Source organism: Sciurus carolinensis, chromosome 6 (genome assembly GCF_902686445.1).
Source record: "Sciurus carolinensis chromosome 6, mSciCar1.2, whole genome shotgun sequence".
NCBI lineage: Eukaryota > Metazoa > Chordata > Mammalia > Rodentia > Sciuridae > Sciurus > Sciurus carolinensis.
Window position 1 is genome coordinate 14,529,013 of NC_062218.1, and position 26,554 is coordinate 14,555,566.

At 44.8% G+C, this 26,554-nt stretch overlaps 1 protein-coding gene and 1 non-coding gene across 2 annotated transcripts in view; one reads left to right on the top strand and one right to left on the bottom strand.

Annotated features, from left to right (window-relative positions):
* Myo10 (myosin X) overlaps nucleotides 1-26,554 on the bottom strand; it is a 204,935-nt gene that overhangs the window by 20,019 nt on the left and 158,362 nt on the right. The window contains exons 20-28 of the mRNA XM_047555005.1: nucleotides 16,914-17,038; nucleotides 16,702-16,816; nucleotides 14,885-14,991; nucleotides 13,576-13,809; nucleotides 12,726-12,771; nucleotides 11,178-12,044; nucleotides 10,274-10,397; nucleotides 6,214-6,457; nucleotides 351-446 (exon numbers count right to left, since the gene is read on the bottom strand). Of these exons, the coding sequence (XP_047410961.1) occupies nucleotides 351-446; nucleotides 6,214-6,457; nucleotides 10,274-10,397; nucleotides 11,178-12,044; nucleotides 12,726-12,771; nucleotides 13,576-13,809; nucleotides 14,885-14,991; nucleotides 16,702-16,816; nucleotides 16,914-17,038 (1,958 nt within the window). The remainder of the gene's footprint in view (nucleotides 1-350; nucleotides 447-6,213; nucleotides 6,458-10,273; nucleotides 10,398-11,177; nucleotides 12,045-12,725; nucleotides 12,772-13,575; nucleotides 13,810-14,884; nucleotides 14,992-16,701; nucleotides 16,817-16,913; nucleotides 17,039-26,554) is intronic.
* Nucleotides 21,698-21,770, top strand: Trnan-guu (transfer RNA asparagine (anticodon GUU)). The gene has a single exon. It is a non-coding gene; the product is annotated as a tRNA-Asn (tRNA).

Consider the following 26,554-nt stretch of genomic DNA (forward strand, 5'->3'; position numbering starts at 1 on the left):
ATCATTTATTTAAACAACCCCTGTTTAAATAATGCTTTTGTCCCTAGATCTTTGTGCAAATACAAGCTGTTCGCTTTCAAAGTTGGAAACTTCCAGAGGGTGGGCTTTCAGTTTTGTTTATACTCGCTACTAAAAAGCCAGAGCTGAGATACACAGGCGGTCTGGGCGAGGCACAGGAGGATGAAGTCCCAAATCTGTGCTGTGCTGAAACACACGTGCCCTGGGGAAAAACTGCAGGACAGAACAGACAGAAAGCCAACTAGAAAGGTGGTCAGGTGAAGAGTGCCCTGTGTGCTGCGTACGCCTGTGAGCAAGGGGTGGTTAAGCCGAAGCTGACAGTCAGACCCCACCTGGCATCCTCTGGGGATTCGGCGATCAGGTGGAAGGTCCTATCGGCCATAACGATATCAATCCCGTTTTCTTTGCTGGTGTTATCTATGATCTCTCTGCAAAGAAACAAAAGCAATGAATAGAAATCAAGAACACAGAATTCTTAATAATAACTGAGAAAAGCAATTTTAAGGCTAAGCTGAAACTTATTCATTTAAAAAACTATATGCACTAGTACCCATTTATTATTATAAGGCCTGCCAAAAATCAGACTGTACTAAACCCTATGTAAATTATGATTATTTTTCCTAGGTTGAAGATTCTTTATCCAAAATGCATGAAATAAGAAGTGTTTCAGATTTAGGTATATTTGCATGTATATGATGAGACAGATGTCTTAGGGATGAGACCTAAGTCTGAACATGAAGTTCACTTGTGTTTCATGGACACCTTAGAAACACAGACAGAAGTTGTTTTATTCTGGTGCTGGGGATTGAACCCAGCGCCTCTCACATGCTAAGTACACCACTTACTACTGTGCTAGACCCCCGAGCTCCCTGGAGGTGGTTTATAAAGTATTCTTAGTACGCCTGTATTTTGACTGTGACCCGTCACATGAGGTCAGGGGTGGAATTTTCCACTTGTGGCAACATGTCAGCACTCAACAAGTTTGGAGCACGTTGGATTTGGGGGTTAATCCATGCAGACATACCTGTAATGAAGTTTAGTTTATAAGTCAGGCACAGTAAAGAGATCGACATCAGTAAACAACAATAAAACAGAACAATTCCAACAATATACTAAAATAAAAATTATATAAGCATAGTCTCTCCCTCAACATATGAAATTTTCTGCTTAATATTTTCAGATTACAGTCAACCACAGGTAACTGAAATTGTGGAATGTGAAACAAGGATCTGGTGGGACAAAGGTACCCACACCAGCTTTGTTTGATTTTTCTCTTAGAAAGGAAGAAGATCCCAATGACCTCCAGGGGGAGCCAGGCTCCTCTCTGCCCCCAGGGGCAGGTCTGCACGCCGTGTCTCTTGGCTTCTCTAGGGAGGGGCCGTTCTCCACTGCCTGCCCGATGCCTTACCCCTCAATTTTTGTTCATTACAAATCACCTAGTCTGTTACAGCAGCCTGAACAGACTAAGAATATAGTTTTCCATTACAGTTAAAGGACAAGGCTTCCCTTTGGCTCCTGTCTGATTTCTTTTCCTACTTTATAATGGCAGCTATGATTTGACATGTTCCCCCAAAGTTCAGGTGTTGGAAACTTAATCCCCAGTGCAACAGAGCAGAGAGGAGAACCTCTGAGAGGAGATTAGTTAGGAGAGCCCCACCCTAAGAACGGATTCATGTTGATTGTAAAAGGACTTGAGGCTGCAAATTAAATTTCTTGCCTTTTCTGCCTTTGATCTTGGACTTCTCAGCCTCCAGACTATAAGCCAAATCAATTTTTGTTCATTACAAATCACCTAGTCTGAGGTATTCTGTTACAGCAGCCCAAATGGACTACAAATACAGTTTTCCATCACAGTTAAAGGACAAGGCTACTGTCTGATGAGGAACACCCCACAGGGATACCCTATTTCCACCAGGGGCTCTAGGTGAAGAGAGAGATTTGGTATTTCTGGAGCTCCCCATCATCGTGATCTTATCCCAACACTCCCTAAACAACTCCTGATATGCTGAAGGGTTCATTAATGAACTCAGGGTAAAACATAAGCAAATGTTGGGACCATTTTATGCAGAAGTCTTGGGGATAAAGGCAGCTTGCTCTGACACCTGAAGTAGTATAACTGCTCACAGTAAAACTTAAACAGTCTAACTGGACAGAAAGACTGTTCTAGGAAGCATATTGCTATAATCACTGAAAAAAGATAAGTGTATATTTCTAAAAAAAAAAAAAATAAAGAACAGAATTTGCACAGTGGTCTGTGATGCTCCTCTGGGTGGAAGGAGAGCCATGACCCAGGGGGTCCAGCAATGGAGCCTCTTGGGAGATCATTCCCAAGGTATACTGAACTGACCACTGCATCTTGGATAAACCCCTTTCCTCTCAGGAATTTGAGTACCTCATGTAGAAAGCGGGGGTAAAACCCTGGGATCTAGCTGTGAGGCTGTGGTTCTGAATCACAGTGGTCCTGAGAAGCACTCAGAAACACAGGCAGGGCCCAGGGACTCAAAAGCTTCCCCCACGTTGGCAGGGCTCCAATCATGCAGCTGGGCCCTAATTCAGGACTCCTCCCAAAGCCTCAAGTTCAAAGTAATAAAGCAAACACTCAGGAGATCTTTGTTTATACAGCCTGAATTTGAAAAGAGTAGGCAACATCTTATATCAGAAAGCAAGGAAGTTATTAAAAACTACCAGGACAACATGAGAAAGACAAGGGAACATGGAGTGGCTTCCCGGTGAAAAGCTGCAATGGCTGGAAACCCACTAAATACATGAAAGTCCATGAGCTCACACGGATACTTGGACAAATAAATGAAATCAGCAGAGTGGCCATCAGCGGAGCATGTGGGGGAACCCACTCACTTTCCTGGAAAAAGGGGTGGGGGTGGGGGCCAGCATTTATGTTGCCTTTCCTAAATAAACAGCACTTTAGGACAACCACTACCTGGTTAGAAGCCTCTCTTTATAGAAATCTAGGTAATAAATGAGGGCAGTTGGCCCTTTGGGTCTGTGGTCTGCTCAACAGCTGGTTGAAAATATTCAGAAAAAAGCCTGCACCTGTACCCAACACCTACTCACTCCTTTTTGTCATTATACCCTAAGCAATAAAGTCCAATAACTATTTACACAGCATTTACACTGTGTTAGTTATTATAAATAATTTAGAGATGATTTGCAGTACATAGGAGGGCGTGTAGGTTACATGCAAATACTATGCCGTTTCGACAAGGAACTTGAGCATCTGTGGATTTGGGTACCCCCGAGGGGCAGGGTGTTCTGTAACCAACACCCTACAGACTCTAAGAGATGACTACCACTATTCTGTAACCCCTAACAGTCTAGGGTCATACCCCTGAATGTGCTAGGTCTTGTCTCTCGTCCCTGAAGAATTAATACTCTAGGCGACAATCAATGATTCTAACAGGGACAGACCCTGCCATATACAGAGCTCTGGTGTGCAGAAGACCTGAACTGGATCCCCCTGGAGGTCCACCAACCAACCAGTCCACAGAGAAGAAATGAGAACGAGGAACGTGTTCAAGAAGGCACTGGCCTGGCGCCAGCGAAGGCGAATGAAGGTGTTCAGCTGCAGCTGACATTGAAAGACGCGACTTGGTGCAGGGGAGGGGTGTCTATCAATCCAGAGTCTGGACCTGGGGCTGGGGAGAGAGCTCAGCTGGTAGAGTGCTTGCCTTGCAAGCACAAGGGCCTGAGTTCGATCCCCAGTACCGCAAAAAAAAAAAAAAAAAAAGTCTGGACCTTGTTTGGGTTCCAATTTGAAGAAAGAATCTATAAAACCAACCTAAGCCACCTCCATTTGTGAGACAACTGTAGGAAATGGGAACAATTGGAGTTTGATACTAGAAGCTAACTTTTTTTTAAGGTACCAGAGATTGAATCTAGTGGTGCTCTACCACTGAGCTACACCCCCAGCCCTTTGTATTTTTTATTCTGAGAAAGGGTCTCACTAAGTAGTCCAGGCTGGCCTTGAACTTGCAATCCTCACGACTTAGCCTCCCCAGTAGATGGGATGGCAGGCATGAGCCACTTTGCTCAGCTAATATTATTTTTTAATGTATATGGGCATTGACCTATGAATTAAAAAGAATCTTTAGATGCATACAAAAATATTTACAGATAAACTGAGATGATGTTGGGGGCTTGTTCTGAAAGAATGTAATTGTTCAGGAATAGGCAGGGGGTGATTCTGGGTGAAATGATAGGCAGATAGCCATTGAAAGCTGGGTGAGTACATGGGAGTTTTAATTTTTAAAATATATATATATTTTTTTAAAAAAACATTTTTCTGTAGATGGATATAATACCTTTATTTTATTTTATTTTTTTAATGTGGTGATGAAGATCGAACCCAGTGACTCTCACGTGCTAGGCAAGCACTCTACCACTGAGCTACAACCCCAACCCCTAGTACATGTGTTTTATTTTATTATTCTACCTACTTTTGCCCATAATTGAAATTTTCTATAATAAAACACTTCAAAATAAAGTAAAAAAAAGATTATGTGCTAAAACCCCAACTCACTGTCCTTGCTCTACAGAATGTGACAGAAATAGCTAACATTTCTATAACCATATAACTTGAAAAAGTGTCTGAAAAATAGAGCTTTCTTAAGAAGCACAGAGCAGTCGGTTTAGCACCTTAGAGAGATTCTGTCTCAAGATCAAAAATAAAAAGGGCTGAGAGTATAACTCGGAGACAGAGCACCCCTGGGTGGAGTCCCCAGTGCCCGGGGCAGGGAGGAGGTACAGCAAATCGCAAAACTAACAGTTTGCTGGCATCTTCAGCAAACCTCCTTTGGAGACCAAAATGTGGGCATGCTTAATAAGGATCATAGTAAAATGCGGGGGGGTATTTTGGTTATAACCTACATTCATTCTCTTGTACCCTTTAAATCGTGTCTAGGTTTCCTGCAATAGCTAACGGAATGCAAATGTTATACAAATAGTTGTTATACTGATTATTTAGGGAATAATGACAAGGAAATATTCCACTCTCAGTCTCAGTCTCGGGGCATTTGGGGCCCCAACTATGAGACAATGAAGTGGCCCACCAGCATCTGGGCTGAGACTGGGCACCCAGGATGGCAGGGCAGTGCCAGCTGTGAACACCTGCAGTAGGACTCACACCTGAATTTCCAAAACACCCAGTCAAGTTCCTAATAAGCCCAAAGGGGCAGCTTGGAAAAGTCCAGCGCTCCCTCTCTGCACTTCATGATTTGTCCTAAAGCCAACACAGGGAGGACCTTCCTCTACTCATGAAACTTTCCACTGTCCCATGAGTAATTTTCTGAAGTTGCTGAGGCTGACTGACGAGAAACATTTCATTTTTTAAGTCTTATGACTTCAGGGGTTAATTCGATCTCTCCAAGTTTACTCTACCACTGTCCTAAATATTTACGGTTGCTCAGTTTTGAGTGGAGTACAGTCACAGATCACTCTTAAACAAGTTCGTTTAGTGCCTAAGTACCCAAGAAAAATACCCCTGGCATCAAAATGTTTTCTTATAACTAATAACTTCATACCTAAGTACCCAAGAACACCAGGTACCCTAGCATCAAAATGTTTTAACAAAAATAACAAGCCCTCGATAAGTCCAAAGCCTTGGTTCTCCAAGGGGTGGCAGAGAAAGTGGGATTATATATGGGATTATATATGGGTTATATGGGATTATATATGGGTTATACGGGATCATATGCCTGCCCCTCTTATTGCTGAGAATGGGGAGAGCTGGCATAGATGATAGATGACCCATTTCACAACACACCTGCAGTCTGTCAGTCTGCTCCCAACTTAGCTAATTAATCTCCTGGCTAATAGCCAAAGTGAGGAAGAACTGAAAGAGCTAAAGTCACCCATGAAAGGACCCTCAACCAACTGCTGCAGATTCACACCATCGTTCCTGCATGCCGACATAATTCCAGTGGGTTAGCTGTACGTTCAAGGAACCATGTTCCAAACGAGAGCCCTATGACTGAGGGTAACCATAAAAAGCAGATTATCCACCAAGTCTTGCCTCCTGGCTTCCTACTGATCCAGGGCGCTGAACTGTGCTGTCAGAACTCACCCAACGCCTCCTGGAGTCTCCTGCTGCAAGAACCCTGCCGAGGAGCACTACACCCCCGGTGCCCAAGCACACAGCCACAGCTCTGCCCGAGGGCCACGCCCAGGCCATCCACTTACTTAGCCGTCCTGACTTCCACGGTGCCCTTGAGCTTCTCCTCGCTGTCATTTTCAAAGTACATGAGCCTGGACTGGCGGAGGACAAACCAGCGCTTCTTCCAGTTTCTCCTGGACAGTGTGGAGGAGCCGCCGCCCTTCTTGTGCAGCCAGCCTTGCTTGAGGGCCTCCTGCTTGGAGCGGAACCACAGGAAGGTCTCGTCCTTGAGGACACACCAGCGGCGCTTCCAGGAGTTCATCAGGCCACCTGATGGGAGGGAAAAGTTTAAGAGGTCAGTCGCCTGGGATGACAGCGTCTGCAGCGGGTCTCAAGGCGCAGACGACCTTGGGCCGCGCCTGGCTGGGCTGCTGGTTCTAGTTGCACAGCCACTTGGCGCCCTCCTCACACTGAACAGCTCCCACTCCCGGGGCTGCCAAGTAAGGAACCCACGCTCTCGCCCAGGAGCGAGTCCAGAACCCTTCTGTGTATGGACAGCGGCGACCTCCAAATGCCCCAGAGAGGGGAAGTTGTGTTAAGATGGGTGTCCTTCACATGTCGCCTTCCTCATGGGTCAATGGGGAGCAAGAGGGATTCCACAGTTTAGTCATAAAGTCTAATAGATCAAGAAAACACAGTGTTTTGAGGATATAGCTCAGTAGCTCAATTCCCAGCAAAATAAATAAATAATTTTAAAAATATATGGTGTTTTGTATAAACATGTTTTTTTCAAAGAGCATTATCTGAAAATGGCTTAAAGGAGAAGGTGTAAGATTGACACTGTTGAGGGGGGGGAAAAAAAAAAAAAGCCAGGGAGTTGGACCTTAAAAGAGAAAGTTCAGCTGAAATTTGTGTAGTAGTCAAGTTTCTAGCTGAAATTAAAAGAATATGCTAATACTATCTTTCACAGAATTAAAAATATTTCTATACACTTTCAGCAGGATACTCTGGTATTCAGATTCCATGAGGATGCTTAGGAGTGACACCATACCACGACTGTTCAAAAACCTGATTTAATTAGTACACTGTGGAACATAATCTACTTCAATTTCTTATAAGGCTTCTCATAGTTCACTTTTGCATCCAAATCCGCAACAGAAATAAGAGACGTTTTGACATAGATATGTAAAGTAAGCAAAAATGACACTTCACAGATTGGAAAAAGAGGCGACCTTTCCTCAATGACTGGGGCGATGGATGTGCAACTAACCCCCCACAGGAACCCACAAAGCGGTGGACGTCCCCTGGCTTTGCTGCACTGCACAGATGCTGTCCCTCTTCACTTCTGAAGTGCTCCCTGCTCGCTGGCTGAGGCCCCTTTGTGATCAGTCACGCTCCAGAGCTGTTTCCTGACCAACAGCGAACTTGCCAAGGGCTCCAAGTGAAACCTTTATTATTATTATTATTATTATTATTATTATTTTTATTATTATTATTTCTATTTTTTTTTTTGGGTGCTGGGGATCGAACCCAGGGCCTTGTGCTTGCAAGGCAAGCACTCTACCGACTGAGCTATCTCCCCAGCCCCTATTATTATTTTTTGATTTGTGACTTTAATCTGGGTTTCTCAAAACAAGCCCAAAGGAAAACTGTAGTATAAAGTTGCTCCATCACCTCCTGGTTAAATGATGGCATTCACTCAGCTGTTCAGAGACAGCACCGGTCGCCACAGCAGCTCTCGCCAGCGGAGTAGAACCTGCCACTCCCGTTCCTGCCACGCCAGCCCTCCGGTGGGATTCCACAAGTTCTTCTGAGACAACATCACGTAGAGAATGTGATCAATGCTGTTCAATTCCTAACTTTGAACACCTTTGGTTGGCTATTTGGCCATAAATACAAGGTGCTGATGGGATTTTCTTTTTGAACTGGTTTCTCTGAAAATGTTGGGCATTATTTTATTCAAGAGTTTAATAAAAATTAATTGATGTATATTTAGTCAGTTATTTCCTTTAAGTTTTTAAATTAGTTATCTCCTTGAACTCTGATTTAAATGTTCTGAATATATATTTTTACTTTTTCCTAATTATCTTATTTTAATCAGACAACTGTATTATGAATCAAAGTCACATACTTTCATTTGTTTGCTTTATTACTGTGGTACTGGGGATTTATCCAGGGGGCATACACCTAGTCCTTTTTTTTTTTTTTTTAACCTTTTTTTAGTTGTTGACGGAGCTTTTTAAAAAACTTACATGTGGTGCTGAGAATCGAACCCAGTACCTCATGCATGCCAGGCAAGCGCTCCACCAATGAGCAAAGACCCCAGTCCCCACCCCTAGTCCTTTTGATTTTTTAATTTTGAGACAGGGTTTCACTAAGCTGCCTAGGCTGGCCTTGAACTTGTGATCATCCTTCCTCAGTCTCCTGAGTAGCTGGGATTGCATGTGTGGCCACTGTGCCCAGCTTCAATGCCAATATTGTGATCAACTGTGATATTATAGGGACTTTAAAGCAAATTTATAGAACTAGAAATTAATTAAGGGAAGGAAACATATTAATAAAAAGCTTATATTTAGTCTATCTAAGAAATGTATAAGAAAATCTTATGAAGCCATGATTAACTACTTATTGGATCAGTAGGTTCTGATCTGTGATTACATTTGTTTTCTGTATCAGGTGTTCCAATGTGGGTAACTGTCTTGATTAAGTATTCCCCAATCTATTTCCTTTTAATACTCCTCCCATAAAATCCTTGCCAACCAGTGACTTCAGGCAATTAGAGAAGTTCCCCCTAAACCAAACCTGGTGGGGGTTTTATGAGCACTTTCAGGATCTGAGGCAGAGGATGAGAATTTGAAAAGGACTGATATTAATCATTAGAGTCCTGCTTTACAAGGGGAGCAGTCATAGCAAAAATAAATCAAATGAAAAGAAAACCACAGGAAGGACAGAAGAAAACATGAAGGAGGGCAAAGACGACATGTAAAAAAGACAAATGTGCCAAGGAAGAGGAACAAACTGGGAAGAAAAGAAAGCATCCAAAAGCAAAACTACACAAACAAAAACCAGGAAGAGTGGGCTGGGGAGATAGCTCAGTTGGTAAAGTGCTTGCCTTGCAAGTACAAGGCCCTGGGTTCGATCCCCAGCACCAAAAAGACAAACAAAAAAACCAAGAAGAAATAGGGAGGAGCCAGAATAAAAGTTTCTCAAGAGAAGGAAGAAGAGGAAAAGGAAGAAGGAAGAAAGGACAGGGCAATAGGAAATAAAGTGAAGAAAAGCACGTGATGGCTTGATGGGAGAAAGCAGGAACAGGAGACAAATGGAAGGGCAGCAGAGCCAGACAGCACCCGGGGAGGCTGGCTCCTGTTCTCCCGCCCCATTCCTGGGTTCTCGACTCTTCCCGCCATCCAGTACAGACCATGAAAGAAACAAGAGGTCTCCTCTTGCCTACCCATGTAAAACTTCTACCAAACACCCGATCACAGGTTTTCATCATGCCTGCCCCCGAGGGGGCAGGGAGCCAGGAACAGGAACAAGGCGTGAGTACCAGGTCCTAAGTAGAACATTTTCCAAAAGACATGTGGCTCAAGGTTCCCAAATGTTAAGTTCCAATATAGTAGATCCAACATTTAATAGCAATTAAAGGAAAATCCTCTCCAGAAGCGGATGCTGTAGCAGTTTAAGCTGGCTGTGGCCCTGTCGCATCTTTACCCCATACCCCCCCGAGCTTTCTAGATGCTCTAACACCCTGAGCAGGAGGAAATGCAGTTTGTCGCTAGAAGGGTTCCTACCACTTCCAGCAGAAGCAACACACACATTTGTTTCTAAGTGTGTGAGAAAGAGAGTAAGCGAGAGAGATGGAGGGCAGCAATAGACAGGAGAGAGGGACTGAAAATGGATGCAGTGGTTGCCAACTCTTGGTCCCATCACTGTGGACCGACCCAGGGGCGCCAGGGCCATGCTCATTATGGCAGGAACCACAGCCATCCATGTCATGCCAACCCAGCGTAGTGTCCCCACCCACTTAAGCAGCACATGAGGAGAGGTACAGTGGAGTGGCTTTCCCAGGACCATCAATCAGCTCAGGGAGACAGCCCGCTTCCCACTGCTGTACCCTGGCCCAGCCTTCTGGGCTGCAGATCCTACCTTTCATGTACAGAAAGCTGTGGAAGTAAGGCAGGGTGACACAGCTATACACAGAGTCACGCCGGTAAGAAAGTTCGTCGTCCGTATCGAACCTGGAGTCAAAGTCCTCTTCACTGTCTTCAAACTGGAGAAGGGGGAAGACGCAGAACATCAATGTTGAGAAAGGATGGGAATCCAGCAATGAAAATACTGGCACGGGTAAACATGAGAACATGCCAGGACAAGACGCTCACAACATTACCATGGAGTGTGGCAAACAAAGGAATTCCGAATAACAAGACTAACTTTTAGGGTCAAATGGTCAGTTGAACTGATACCTAAAAACACAAGATATACTTTAATCCAAAGGCTTGATTCTAAAAAGAGAACAGTTCTTTAAGGGTATAATTTTAATCAAACCACACAAGGGTTAAATCTCCTTTAAATTACTCACTAAAAACATTTTCAAGTCTTAGAAAGTAAAGACAGCATTTAATGCACGACCGAAGGGAAAAAATAAAAGTAAACTATAAATAAAACTAGAAACTGGAAAGAGCAGTACAAGACACAACATCATGTGGTGTGGACAGTGAGGTTACTGTAAGGAAGGTTCTCCCACACGTCCTTGGCAAGGTAAATTCCAGTTTGGGGTGTGATTGCAGCAAAGCAAACCTAAGGCTCCATTAAAAAGCCAGTTTTCTAGGGTCCTTGGCGAAATTCAGTTCTGGGCTTTGTGTTCCAACCAAGGACACATTCAAGTGTCACTTACTAATTCAAATGGCCTTTGGAAAGAGAAAGGGGTTTAAGATCACCTTGGAGCACATGACTTTGATCTTTGGTTCTAGATGTCTTAATTCGGCAGAGGACACGAGGGGGTCTAGGGTGGACCACTTCCACAACTGGGGACAAGCCTCGGGCTACTCACCGAGGACTGCGCCCCTTCCGAGCTGAACCTGTAGGCCCCAGAGCTGTTGTACGTCCCCACCGAGCACCGGTAGTCTGGGGACCACTGGCTGCCGTAGGAGTTGGAGAAGGTCACGCTGCTGCCAGAGGTGATGGCGCCGTCCTCGTAGTCGTCCTGGTCGTAGTCGTAGTCGCCGTCGGGCGAGGGCAGGTCCCCAGTGTTCTGGGGCATGCAGTAGGTGGACTCGCCGCTAGAGGAGTCGTGCACGGACGGCGCCAGCAGCACCGTGCTGTCCGCGCTGGGGCTGGTGGGCACCACCGTGTCGTTCATGTAGGGGTCCTCCTCGGAGGAGTCGTCGCTGGTCCGGATGCCGCTCGTCCGCTGGTCCGAGTGGCCGTGCTCGCTGGGGTTGGGGGAGTCCTTGAAGGCGTCGTCGTCGGCCTCGAAACCCTCGTCCACCTCCTCCTCTGGGTAGGGCTGGCTGAAGTTGAAGCTGGGCTTCTCCCCGCTCGCACTCTCCGCGAGTTCACCGAGCTCGCCCGAAAACTCGCTCCCCACGGACAGCGAGCGCTCGATGTTGCGCACGCACTCGTCGATCTCGTCGAAGTTGAGGGACTCGAGGAACTCCTGCGCCGCCCGGCAGGCCTCGTCCTCCAGGCGCCGGAGCTCCTCGTCCCGCAGCTGCTGCAGCTTCTGCAGGGAGGCCTCCGTCAGCGACAGCTCCTGGCGCTCCTTCATGCGCTGCAGGTCCTCGATCTCCTTCTCCAGGCGCAGGATCTCTTCCACCTGCTTGTTTTCCTTCTGCTTCTCCAGCTCCCGGGTCAGTTCGGCTTCCCTGCGACTCTTCTGCAAGGCTTCCAGCTCTTGTTGCTTCCTGGCTTCTTCCTCCTGAATACAAGGGGAGGTGGATTTTAGAATGCCGCCTCCCCAAACCCACAAGCATCTTCTTCCTTTGCAGCTATGAAGAAATATGGTCGCTCTGGGCTGCACTCTGCCCCCACAGACTCATGTTGAAGCCCTGTCCCTCTGCACCTCAGGATGTGACTGCACTTGGTCACAGGGCATACAGAGGCGAATGGGTTAAAATCTGGTGCTCAGGGTGGGTCCACACCTGATCTGACAGTGTCCTTGGAAGAGAGATTAGGACACACAGACACCCTGGCTGTGCAAACACAGAGGAGAGCCCATGTGAGGACAAAGGGAGAAGGTGGCCATCTGCAAGTCCAGGAGAGGGGGCCTCGGGAGAAACCAAACCTGAGCACACCTTGATCGTGGACTCCCACCCTCCAGAACGTGAGAAATTCAAATTCCATTGTTTAACCCACCCAGTCTGGTACACTATCACAGCAATCCTAGCAAACTAACATAGCGGTTATCACTGACTTTAAGAAATTATGTCGCTGTGATCATAATAAAATTTTACATTCACTAAGCTTTCCCCAAATGAAACAGGTAAGAAACTGAATCATAAACATTTCTTCAAGCTTCTCCATATTGATTCCCACGAGCAGGGTTAGAAGTGGGAGGGAAGCAGTTACGGTAGAGGCCAACTGTCACGGCGATCATCACCTGCTGGGCACGGAGCTCTGCTTCTCTTCGCGCTCTCTCTCTTTCTCTAAAAATAGAAAAGAGAAAGAAGACGAAAATCAACAGTCAACAGTCGGAGAATGACTCTTCAGCAAGATCTACCCTTTTTTTTGGTGGTGGCTGGAGTGGGCCCAGGGCCTCACACATGCTAGGTAAGTGCTCTACCACTGAATTACATCCGCAGTCCAAGATGCAACTTTTATTTTTTACTTATTCAAGTACCAGGAATTGAACCCAGGGGCACTCCACCACTGAGCCACATTGCCAGCCTTTTTTATTTTTTATTTTAAGATAGGGTTTAGGGCTGGAGTTGTAGCTCAGTGGTAGAGCACTTGCCTAGCATGTGGGTGGCACTGGGTTCAATTCTCAGCACTGCACATAAATAAATAAATAAAATAAAGGTCCATCAACAACTAAAAATAAAATAAAATAAAAAAAAACCACAGAGTTTAATTTCTTAAGGCTTTGCTAAGTTGCTCAGGCTGGCTTTGAACGCGCAATGCTCCTGTCTTAGCCTCCTGAGTAGCTGGGTTTACAGGTGTGTGCCCCATATCCAACAAAATGTAACTTTTAAAAAGACTCTGCTAAATGCAAATTAAGAAGCATGAAGGATGCAGCCTCTGCCTTTCGCACTGTCCCTTTCTACATGTGAACAGAAATATGTACAAAATTGGGCTTTCAACACTGCCAAGAAATTTTACATTTCAGATGCCAAGAATTCCTGTTTGTTTCAATGGTAGGTGCTGCCATGCCCACTGGGAATCCTCGAGAGACTGAGCATAAAACTCAAAATGTGTCCTATTGTTTCATCCAAGCAAGAAAGACATCGTACCTTTCCTCTTCCTCTCGTTTTTTCTTTTCTTCTTCCTCCCGCTTCCTCTTTTCTTCTTCTTCCCGCTTCTCTGCCAGCAGTTGTCTATAAACTCTCCGGGCAAGCTGGCCTCTGAGTTGCTTCTGGAACACTATGGCTGCTTTTTTCAGGTGTAAGAATCTCTTCCTCAGAAGGAAGGCTCTATAATTCTTCTGTATTGTCACTACACCATAAAGGACCTTTCTGTATTGCTTTCTGCAAAGGAAAAGAACAGTAGTTGAAGTAATGAGGCTGTGAGCTATTCAAATGTGCTTCATTAAGGCTTCAAGACAAAAGGAAAAGACCTAGTTTTGGAAAGATACTCTGGGATACTCTCATTAGGAGACTGAAGAGAACAAGGAGGCCCCTTTGTTAAAATAAAATAGAAGAAAACAAAAGAATAATAAACAAGTAAGAACTCATCACTATCTTAGCTAAATAAATAGAGAACCCCCAACACTGACTTTGGATTGCCTGGCAGGAAGCTGGGTAAACAGGATCCAAGTAGATAACGATATTCTCCTGTTCATATGAAAACAAAGAAAGCAAAATACCACCTCAGAAGGCAGCTCTGTATTTCAGAAAACGTGGCAGTGTAGATTTTCACATGGTGCGCTTTTACACACAGCAGACAGAACTAAAATGCCATGAAAGGCGGTGCCTACTTCCCCCAACGACCAGAGAATGCAAATACACGGACGAAATGATACAGGCTGTGCAGCCCTCTTCTAAGACTCTGAAACTCTGAGTGCTGACACAATGCTCAAAACTTTTGGGTTCTTGGGCCTGGGGAGTAGCTCAGTGGAGAGTGCATGCTCAGCATGTGTGAGGCCCTGGGTTTATTCCTCAGTACTGCAACAAAAAGGCAATCAGATTCTGGAACATTCTGAATTTCAGATTGTCAGATTAGAATACTCAACCGGTAAAGTGCACGCAAACATTCCAAAATCCAAAAATTGTGAAATCTAAAACTTTTCTTGTCCCATGCACTTTGGACAAGGTATACTCAGCCTGCAATACCAAAGCAAACAGAGGCGTTGTGGTTTCAGCATAGGATGCAAGCAACGGGCAAACAATTTAGGCATCTCGTAGAGTCCTCTAATAAGACTGTTATAATTGAAAAGTCAAAAAGTGGCATGCAATCTTTCCTGCTTCTTCCCAGGTCAGGCTTGCTGGCCTTGAGCTGCCAGTGTGGCTACGGAAGAGGCCCGACCTGGGCCACTCCTCTATGCCAAGGACTCCGGCTACACCACTGGGGACACAAGCCCTCTTCCCCTGGCACGGGTCTTACCGTGCCAAATAGCCCAAGATGTGGGCCCGGATCACCATGGCTGCCCGAGTAACTTCCTCTTCCCGCTGTTTCTCCAGCTTCTGCTCCAAGGATTCCCGAAGGAAGACCTGCCCAGAAGGAAGTTGGAACTTGGTTGAAAGAAGAAAGGAATGTGGTTGGTGGAAGGAAGGCACCTCTGAGTCAGGGTTGCTTGTTTGTAGATAAGGCTTTTCCCTTCTCCTTTTGTTCACTGCAAATTCATATGGTCATGCTTTCTAGAAAAGTCTTTTGTAAACTTCCCACCTGCCTTGGAGTAATATATTTGTAAAATCCAACAGAGATATATTACAAGAGGCTTGGTTACAGTGGCACACACTGTAATCCTAGCTGCTCAGGAGACTTAAGGCAGGAGGATCATTATTTTGAGGCCAGCCTCAACAACTCAGCAAGACCTTCTCTCAAAATAAAACTGAAGAGGGTTGGAAATGTAGGTCGGTGGTAGAGCAACCGTGGTTCAATCAATTGCCAGGATTGCCAAAAAAAAAGGTATGTATGTATGTATGTATATATATATAAAATGTTCAAATCTCATTGTTTTTGTTATTACACTAGAGTCAATAGGCATAAAATGACTATAAAATTGCTATTGGAGTTTCTAAAGTTTTATCTCACTGTGGGCCAGGACACAGTTCATGGTCCAGCATCAGTACATTAAATCTCAGGAGTATGTGAAGGGTGATTCAAGAAAGTTCTAAAATGCTATTTTGATAAGAGGAAGAAGAAACCTCTCCAGTTTGTTTGTATTACAGTGTATCAAGCTCAGGGCCTTGTGGTGCTCCTTACATCCCTCAGCTCTTTTTATTTTTTACTTTGAGACAGGGCCTCAGTAAATTGCCCAGGCTGCTCAAACTTGTGACCACCCTGCTTCAGCCTCTCGAGTCTCTGGGATTACAGGTTTGCATCACTGCCTAGCTGTGGGGAAACCCTCTCTTCACACCTACTAAATGATTATAATCAGAGCATCTTGGCTTCAAAAACTTACACGCACATAAAAATATCAACATTACAAATGTAACTCTGAGGGCCGAGGTACAGCCTCGTCCATGAGAGGCCCTGGGTCACACTGCATTGCATGTGTAGGGGCAGGAGGACTGGGCAGGAGGACTGGCTCTTTGGAAAGCTAAGTCCTGCTGCCTGCATTTCTGTGTCTTTCCCATGTGATAAGGCCCTGGAGAGGAGTGGGGTTTTGGCAGTTCCCTGACATGGGAAGAAAAGGCTATTCAATTGATTTTATAGGTGATTTTTGGTGTTCTGGCTAGACGGCTTCCTACTTATCTCTGTCCAGCGTAAGCGGTTTAAGGGCCTCTGCCCCTGCATCATGTTCCAAAGCAGATTTTACTTCTCACTGTCTGGACTGCGCTTCTGGCAACCTGCAGGATTCCAAGCTGCTTGCTGGCTCCTGCACAGCAGCTGCTGCGGTAGCAGTGACACCATCCAACATTCAGTTACCGACAGCTGGAAAGGTTGGGGGGTCTCACTTCTGAAATGTTGAGGACTGCCTAGTCCCATGACACTGAGACACTCATCAGCTGACACATGTTGTCTGCTTGAATACACACGACTGTTTCCATGTGTCCCCTAAGGAAACACTGTCCCTGGCGAGTCAAGGACTTCACATAAAGTGGCGTTTGGAAGACAAGAGGTGGCAGTGGATCCGGCAACGCGAGCTTGTTCCAAATACTAAAAAGCTAATGGTGAGAGGAGTCTTGGAACAGCACCCCTCTCGGGCGTCACCCTCCATCTCTCCAGTTTTGGTGGCAGCTGTTCCGTCCCTGTACCTTGGTCTTCCCCAGCTGCCACTCGCTGTTGGAGGCGTCGTAGAGCTGCAGCAGCGCCGTGCACTTCCCCCGGACGTCCTCGGGCAGAGCCAGGTTCCTCATGAGCACTTTATACCTGCAACGCAGAGATGCCCAGTGTTACCTTGAGCTGGGGTTCCTTGCTTTCTCCCACCCCTTTGAAAAGAAAGAGGACCCATTTAGCTCTCTCTTGCCTTTTGTAAAAATCCTGAAAGGGTCTTCGGACGGCATACCCGGCTTTGCGAATCCTCACCGTCTCCAGCATCCCGGAATACCGCAGCTGGTTCAGCACAACCGCCTGGTCAAACTGGTCTGGCATCTAAACGTGAGAAAGGCGAGATACAGCAAGATGAGAGCGTCAGATAAGACGGGGTGACGAGGCCATCCCCACCACTGCCTCTCATGAGTGTGCACGCGCAGTTGTAGAATCTTGAACAAAATACCCAAAAATACAGGCTAGGAAATGAGCCCCAGTGAACGTACCACCTCCCCCCAACAACCACGGCCAGTCAGCCCTTCCCACTCGGGAGCCTGCGTTCACCCTCTTCCTCTGTTTTCAGGAAAGTTCCAGATTTCATACCACCTCATTGTAAACATTTTAGTATATATCATATTTTAATATAACACCATTGTATCTTAAAACTTACCAATAATTTCTTAACATAAATATCTGTGTTCAAATACCTATCTTGCAAATATCATAAGTGCACCACTGTTTTTTAAAATCTATCCTTTTCCAAAGAATCTAAAAGTGTTATAAATATTACTTTGTTTTACTTTTTAAACATCAGTTTAGGGCGGGGAGATAGCTCAGTCGGTAGAGTGCTTGCCTTGCAAGCACAAGGCCCTGGGTTCGATCCCCAGCACCGCAAAAAAAACAAAAAAACAAAAAAAACACATCAGTTTAAGAGCATTTTTAACCCACAGAATACTGTGACCATTGAGGGTCACACACATACACACACAAATGGAGGGACAGGAAAAGGGGACCAAACAATGCTGGCTAATGGATGAGAGAGAAAAAAAGAATTGAAATTTGCTCAGTTTTTAGTCAAATAGCTCATTTGTTGTGAGTTCCATACTAAGCATAGTTGAGCCCAAGAACATACAAATTCAAGACAGGAAATCAAATCAAGACTTAGTGTCTGAAATGTGCTCTCTTCTCTGCTCAGTTGCCAAACAAATTGGCATTGCTTCCAGGACAATAGTTTTTTGAGGATAAAGCAAAAAAAGTGGGTCATTCCTCATTTACAGCTTTTTGGACGGCAATTCATTTTTTAATCCAACCACCCATTCCCTTTAATTAACTTCTATTTTGTTATTCCACACAACCGTGAATAAAAGGACTGAAAAATAGAACCATAGGATGTAATTGCTAAAAAGTACAAAAAATGCAAAGGAGCTTAATCTGTGGTCTTTAGCAAATGCAGTCAGTCACGAACACAAAATGAGGCTTAAAGCTAGGTTATCCCGCACACTTCCAAAACTAACAAAAACGAAAATTAAAGAATGCTCTGCAAAGCCCCTGACAGCTTTTGATGGAATAGCTGCTGTCTTCTAGCAGGCTGACTCCTCTCAAAAATTTCTTATACAAACACTGGCCAAGTCTCTTTACTTAGCAGTATTCTAACCAATGCAGCCAAGAGATCAGGGCAAACAGCCAAAGAACTGGGGCTCTCCGATTAAGAACCAGGGCTCTCTGATTTTTCGTTTTGATTATTTAAGCTATCCTAGGAAAGTAAGAAAAGCGCATGAAAATATGGAAACAAAATTACTCTTGGCAGACCTTAGGCTGGGTCTCAGGTTTAGAAAATAGGGGTGGAGGTTAAGTAACTCGTTCCTAAGTTATTTGGTTCCAATGCTTCTGTTCTGTTTAACTTGGGGACATAATCGGAACCAACAGCAATCTACAAAGGACAGTGCCAAGCTTACACCAAACGGACACTGAATGAAGCATCCGACTTGGGCAACTTTTGTTAAGTTCATAAGATCAGAGAAACCCACACTGCGGAGCTAATCACCTGAGCCTCAGAAGTTGGCGCAAAGTCTCCAGCTTCGGCTGTTCCTGACGCAGACTCTTCCATCACTCCCCCTCCGGACTCTAGTTTTAAGAGCCAAAGGTGTCACTGGAAGGGCCTCCCCCTCCAGGCAGCTCGCTGGGCGCACTTACCATCTTCCAGGCTCTCGGAGGGGCATTCCACCTTCAGCTGGGCGCTCGGGCCAAAATTCATATGGAAAACAACGGCCACACTGACCTTTTCCCCAGAGCGAAAGACACGGAACAATAATGAACACCATTCCTGCGCTTTAAAAAGTGCCCGGTCGCCATGACAACCCCTTCCACCCTCGGGCTAATTAGTGTGGTGTGGCTGTAGGATTTGATACAGCTCAGGGAGGGAGGGAGACAGCCGCTGGGAGCGGCCGCTACTGCCAGACTCCCACCACCATTGTCCTGCGCCCCTTCCCAGTAATTCAACCAGGGGATGGGGGATCTATAGGCTGACTGTCGCCCTGGGCAACCCACCCCGCGATCACGAGACGGGCCAGCCTGGCTTTCCATTGGTGCTTCTCTTTTTGCTGGCAACTTCCTTTTCTGGTGAATTTAACTTTCAAAGATGTCACAGCTGGAGGCTGGACGAGGAGCAACTTAAAGGCATTTTGCCTTTCAAAACTTTGCTAATGCACTCTAGTCCTGACTGGTAACGCGTTTTGCAGAGCTGGAGTTTGCCCCAACAAAGACTGCCCGCGGTGTGCTAACAGCGACCTTTGGATGGTGACAAATAGGTTGGATTTTGGAAGGAACAGCTCTTACCCCCCCCACCTCAGGCAATTATGGTCACAGGAGTCCCAGCTGGATCCGGTTGGTGAATAGTTATTAAACACCTACTGTGTGCAGTTTCCTGATTCCTGGGGAAGATACACAAAAGGGTCGGAGGCTGGATTTTGTTTCAAGGACCCTGAAGTTTAGGAGGGTGCCAGGTACGGACAACTACCACCACTTATGGGGTAGGAAGCCTGGTATTATACCACGTTAAAGATAATTTGTATTTTTAACACAAATTAAGTTCCTTAGGAACACAGGAGAGGTCTACTGAAAGACTAAGGGCAGAGCGTGGACTGGAACCAGAGCTTGGGGGAAGGGACACTCCACACAGAGAAGAGCAGGAACAAACGCCATGAGCAGGAAAGACCCTCAGCCTGGAGGGGTGGTGGGGGCTGGCAGCGAGGACCTGGGCTGAAGGTAGGCTCAGTGGATGTGCTGTGTTCAAGAGGCGGCACTGGCCACAGACACAGTCAGACCTGTGCTACGGAAGGAACCCTTGTCCACAGCTACAGCACCGGGAGCAAGACCATCACCAGAGGGACAGCTCTGATACCATGCGCATCAGAGGAACAGGGTCCACTCTGATACCATGCACATCAGGAAACAATAGCAGCCATGAAGAAGTAACACCAAATGAAAAACCTGCCAGTTGACTCTGGCCCTTCCATGTCTTCCTGAGGAAAGGAAGCTAAGTTCATTCCATAAAAGCAGGGACAGCCCTTCGCCACCACACCTGCCCCATCTTTGGATGTGCGCATGAATATACAAGTCTAGATAATGTCATGCAGAAAAGCAGGAAAGACATTAGTGGGGGGGTGCTGCTAAGGGTGGTGGCAAGAAGTAGCTCCAAAAAAGGGAAAGAAAAAAAATTAGACTGCACTAAAAGAAGGAAACAGTTACATAGATGAATATGAAAAATTCCAATACTGTATATCTTTGGAGACATTTCAAAATAACAATTGTTACAATGGAAAAAATCAGACAGAATAAACTTTGGAATGGAACAGTGTGAAAGGTGGTCAGAAGGGAGGCTGGGAAGGTCACCTGGAACAACAGAATGTCAATCAACTGATGAATGGATAAAGCAATGATGGTATACACCTGTCTAGTGGTATACAGTTGTCTATTGGCATCTGAGAGGGGGAAAGGGACCAGGACCCCCTGTGAATATCCAAAGCCTCGGATGCTAAAGTCCATTATTTAAAATGGTGTAGTATTTGCAAATAACCCACATGCATCCTCCCCCATACTTGAAATCATCTCTAGATTACATAAAATACCTACTGCACCAAAATGCTATGTAAACCGTGTTCAGAGAATAAAGAAAAAAATCTGTACATGTTCAGTACAGATGCAGGTTTTTTCCAAATTATTTTCAACCCATAGTTGGTTGAGTTCATGCATAAGGAACCCAAGAACACAAAGGGCTGACACACATGTGCACATTCACATTGCAGAGCATGCTACAACCTGACATCATGTCAAGTGAAAGAAGCCAGGCACCAAAGACCACGTGTCATATGACTTCATTCATATGAAATGTCTAGAACAGGGAAATCTCTAGGAAGTAGACTGATGATGGGCTAATGGGCGAGATGGGGGTCCATGCAGGAGGGTAGACAGCTAGAGAATCAGGGGGTTTCCTTGTGAGAGGATGAACATATTCCCAAACTGACAATGATAAAGGTTTCATATGTGTGGACATTTGTAAATCACTGAATTACACTTTTTAAATGAGTCAACTACTATATGACCAGTGAATTCTATCTCAAAAAATGTTAAAAGTGTGTTGAAGGCAAGGCTGACACTGAGGCATTTAAAATGGCAAGAAGGGAGGGAAGCTTACATCCTGGAGATGATGAAATACATTTAGCTTCAAGTTATACTTGGGATAATTTAATCAAAACCCCCCAAATTTGAAAAGCTTCTTGTTCTATAATCTGAAATAAAAAGAATGCAAAATACTAGACAAAAACAAATGACTGATAAGTGAGCACATTAAACTCTCCATAAAAAAGTCAATTATGGCAAACCTCATCTCCTGCTGCTTAAAATTTAAATAAAGAACAGAGGTGTTGACAACTGGGGACAGAGGGGACACAAAGACCAGAGAGGATGGTTTACAAAGAAAAAGAGGAAAGAGGTGCATGGGCTGGGGAGATAGCTCAGTTGGTAGAGTGCTTGCCTGTTAAGCACGAGGCCCTGGGTTCGATCCCCAGCACCACCAAAAAAAGAGGTGAATGTGTTGAATCTGACTGTCCTGAATGTTACCCGGCCTTCCTTATTTCATAAATATTGCATAGTGACAATAAAAAGTATGACACCTCCCTGCGGCGAGGGAGGTCAGTGTGCTCAAGAGAGAAGACAGAGGGGGTCTCTCATCTGTGGACCTCCACGCTCTACTGCTTTGCCAGCACATGAGCATGGCCACCTGGGAATACCGGGAAAGGTGGGGGGTGAGAATCCAGCCTGCCACACTGGGGCCACTGGGCTTGGCCGGTGCCAGCCAGGACTGTAGGGAGACCTCCCTCTACCCACGAAGGCAGGACTCACACAGACTGATCCAGTTTTATAGTGCAAGGAAGCGTTTCAGGTGATGATGGGGGAAACCAACCCTATGGCTAAGGTGAGACTCTCCACACCCCGCAGCCTCTGCAAGGGAACAATACTGAACACCTTTCACCTCCCAAGCGGGAAGGGCACGCTAAGTAAGGAGACAGGGCTGGCAGGAAATGGATCTCACATCACCTCGCCGGCATACAGTATCGCGTAACACGGATCTGCAGGATTACTGCTAAAAAATCCAGTTTGAAGGGGAAAAAATGGTTCCCTCTAGAAGAAATGATGCTTTATCTGACTATAAATTTATAAACTGAGCACTATATAGTTCACTGTAATAGTTCACTGTAATTAACTCATGCCCTACCTTTGGCCAAAGAGGAATTAAGGCAGGCTAACATACAGTGAAATTAAATATGGTGATTAAGAGGGGAAAAAAGAGAAAGAAAATGCACTGTATTGCCCATTTTGCCTTGGCTGACAGGAAACTCGAAGCTGAATTTGATTTTCAACACTATGTATCATTAACCAGGTTATTTTATTTTGCCTTAATCTCAGAATGAATTTTCATAGAGGTTAATCAATAGATGGCTCAATTTCCTTAAGAAGGATATAGTACTAAGTCTAAAATAATCATAAAATGTTGAAAAACATTAATACCTCTTTAAAAAGAGAATTCTATTATTCTAGCTTCAAAGATCTGCTATTCCTTATTCAGCAATTTTGAAACTGAAGGAATTTCAAACCTTCAATTTCAATTTCAAATTCTTGTTTAGAAGCCCTGAAGCAACTGCAGGCTGCTTTTGTTTCTTTTTATGTGAATGAGGTGCTGATAGCAATCCTTCAACACAGACGCTTGATGGGGTGGCTTAGGTGTTTAGTATTATTCCATTTTGTAGATGAGAAAACTGCAAGCCAGCAAGGAAAATGGCTTATTCAAGGTGCTTTAATATTGCTTAAATTGGCGGTGCTGGGAATTTGAACCCTTGGGCCTTGTGCTTGCAAGGCAAGCACTCTACCAACTGAGCTATATCCCCAGCCCAATATTGCTTAAATTGAATAGTTCATTTGGTCAGTGATAATGGCCATGAGTTCAATTCCCAACTCCAAAAAACAAAAACAAAACAAAAATCAAACGATGGAGAAAGCGAACCACAAAATCCAACTTGTGTACATCAAGCCTACTTTTCTATTGACATATTTCTAAAAACTGCAGCATGTTTCCTTAGAATATTCGGTGGTACACACCTGCAATCCTAGCTACTCAGATAGCTGAGGCAAGAAGATGGCAAATTTTCTGCTACCCTGGGTGATTCAGAGACCCTGTCTCAAAAATTTTCAAAAAGGGCTAGGGATGTAACTCAGAAGTACAGCACTTGCCGGCATGACCGAAGGCCTGGGTTTAATCCTAGCACTCGAAAAGGCAATTAACAACAGCAAAACCCCAATGTGCTCTGTATTGTGGTGTTCCATATAGCCATCTGTTTTCTGGAAACACATTCTCCCAGATTTTGGCACCAACTGAGATCTTAGGGACCAGTTGTCAGGTGCTGACTTGATCTAACACAAGTGATTTAAAAAATACCAATTTTAGCTGGTGTGTGCCTGTAATCCTAGTGGCCCAGTAGGCCAAGTCAAAAGGATTTCCAGTTCAAATCCAGCCTCATCAATTTGGCGAGGCCCTGAGCAACTCTGGGAGACCCTGACTCAAAAAGAAACAAAACAAAACAAAACAAAACAAAAAAACAAAGGGTTGGGGATATGACTGAGTAGTCAATCGCTCCTGGGTTGGATCCCACCACCTGCAAGAAAATAAAAAAATAAAATCCCAATTTTGGTGGGGCTCCGTGATAGGCACTGGAACCCATCTACTCAGAAGGCTAAGGCAGGAGGATTCCCTGAGCCTGTGAGTTTGAGGCCAGCCGGGATAACACAGCAAGTTCCTATCTCTAAAAATCAAACACAAAAAGAAAAAAGAAAAACAAAAAAACCAAACCAAACCAAACCAAACCAAAACAAAAACAGCCCACAATTTGAAGGGCTACAGTGACAAGGATAGGAAACTGGTTCACTACATGTGAATTTAGTCAAATATCAGTATGCGGAATTGACCCCTGAACCAGAAAACCTCAGAAAATCAAACAGCGCACTCAAAATCAAAGCCAACCCCCACCCTCACACCAATGGTGGCATCCTTACTTGCAGCTCAACTTCAGATAACTGACAAGAATCCCAAAGTTCTTTGACCCACTATGGTTAAATCCACCTGCATCTCTGTACCCCCTGGATATCTGCCAAGGGCAGGCTTTCCCAAGGGTGAACAGAAGGGCACACTCGGAAAATACCAAACGCACCCGTCATGTGTGACAACATATTTAACAATGACTGCTTTTGCTTTAATAACAAATACCAAATACAACTCGGCATACTCTTAAGGGTGTTTCTAACAGGTTGTAATTTATTTCTAAAATGAGTCCTTTCCTCCTTTCTGGGGAGGTAATTTATTCAAAGTCTAAAAAATTAACTATGATCATGTCTGGACGTTTATGTAAATGTAAGCATTAATTATTTTAATTCTCTAAAAGTATTTATTGAAAGCCTTCCACAGACTGGGCAACCACTGGGTGTATGGGATGCACCAAAGCCAAGCCAGCCCCTGCCTGGAACTGCCACCGAGGCTGTGGGACTTCATGCTGCTTAGAATGCAAAACAGCAGCGAGCCCTGAGCTGGCCATGCATGAGCTCAAAAATGGCCAGAGAGCCAGACAAAGACCACAGCATGACACCCACAGTTCTCGCTGCCCCAGCAGCATATTCAAGAAGACATTTTAAAAACTCTGTATCTTTTAAGACTTAAACCTTCCCTCCACCTTGGTTGACTGTTTTTTCTAAGTCAGTGGCATAACTTTCTAAAATTAAGGAGTTCTACTTTCCCTTATATTTTAAAATGAATCCTGACCTACTTTACTTGAAACACTTTAAACTTTATTTACATACAGATTAGGTCTCCAGCTGAGGAACTCATTACCTAGTTCATATTATGAGGACTGATCCCCAGCATTCTAAGCAATACAAAACATGCTAATTTAGTAAACTGAACCATTACATGATTTTTATTTTGATAAGTAAATATCTCGGGATCGAGAAATACTGCAACTAACCTTATAGAGAGCATTTTATATATTAGGCATATTTCTATTTTATTACCCCTTTCAATTTTAAATGCAAACAAACCTACCTTATTTTCTGAAAATCCTTCTTCAACTTTGAGAAATTGAGGATTCCGTAGGAACTTACTGCAAGTCAATCACATTTTACTAATAAAATATCACTCCAGGTCCTACAATGACTGTGAAGTCTCACCCAGGAACTCCCATCAGGCCTCTGACTAATTCAGAGGACCCTGCAGGTCATCTCAATCTCTATTTGCTTTCTTAGCCACATCAAACCCTCAAGAGTGGAGAAGGAATAAATATTATCAGATAAGAAGTTTATCATGCTTTGAACAGTGTTTCAAAGCCTGGTTACTAAAGCAGCAATATAATTTCCCTGACCTTGAACAGGCAGTAAACAAAAGCCAATTAAACAAGCGACAAAGGCCCTTTGTACTTACATCAGTTATTTTACTCCCAGGCTGTTAAACATTTTACACAGTTGTTGCCACTTGCTAATTTTCACGTTTCCAGAAAAGAGGCAGAAACTAATTTTCCCTGCAGAAAAAGCAACCCCCCAGGTGAGAACAGGAAGCTAAATGGTTACATGACTTGCAAAAGTAGAGCTGTGAGTCAGTCACTGGAGGTCAGATTACAGAGCATGGAAATTTCTCACTCAGCAAGGACTGCCTTCAACCACACCCCTGGCCCCAGAACAGTTATCACCTAAGCAAGGAGAACCTGGTCCCTGAAGCTGGGAGCTGCCTAATCACCACAGAGCCACAAAGACGGTACACCTGCTTCTTACAAGGAAAAGGGTGAACACAGATAATGTGCACCCGTGCACATTCCTCCTCCCTGACCCCCAGCCACGTCACATCAGACCCTCCACAAACGCCAACTCAGACTTCACATCCAAGGTCCCTGAAGTTTGGCTCCACGCTGCCTTTCCACTCAAATACACAAACCCTGCATTTTAGTCCAATTATAGTTTATTCTAGTTTCTAGACTCACCCCTCACTTCCTGTCTTCACCGCAGCAGAAGTAGCTTCCCCACCAGAAAGGTCCTCCTTCTAACTCGGTGGAGTCCGCTGGAGTTTCTAGATGTCTCTCAAATGCTCCCTCCTCCATATCACTGCCTGAGCATGCGTGGGTCTTCTGCAACCTTCCCCTCCCCTGGACTGCTCAAAGTGACCATGTTCACACTTTCCTTCATGGCCTGTAACTGCCTGGCATACCAGGTACACGCTCACTAATGCTAGTGTGTTGCTTCAATGAGATTGTGGTTCCATTTGTACTT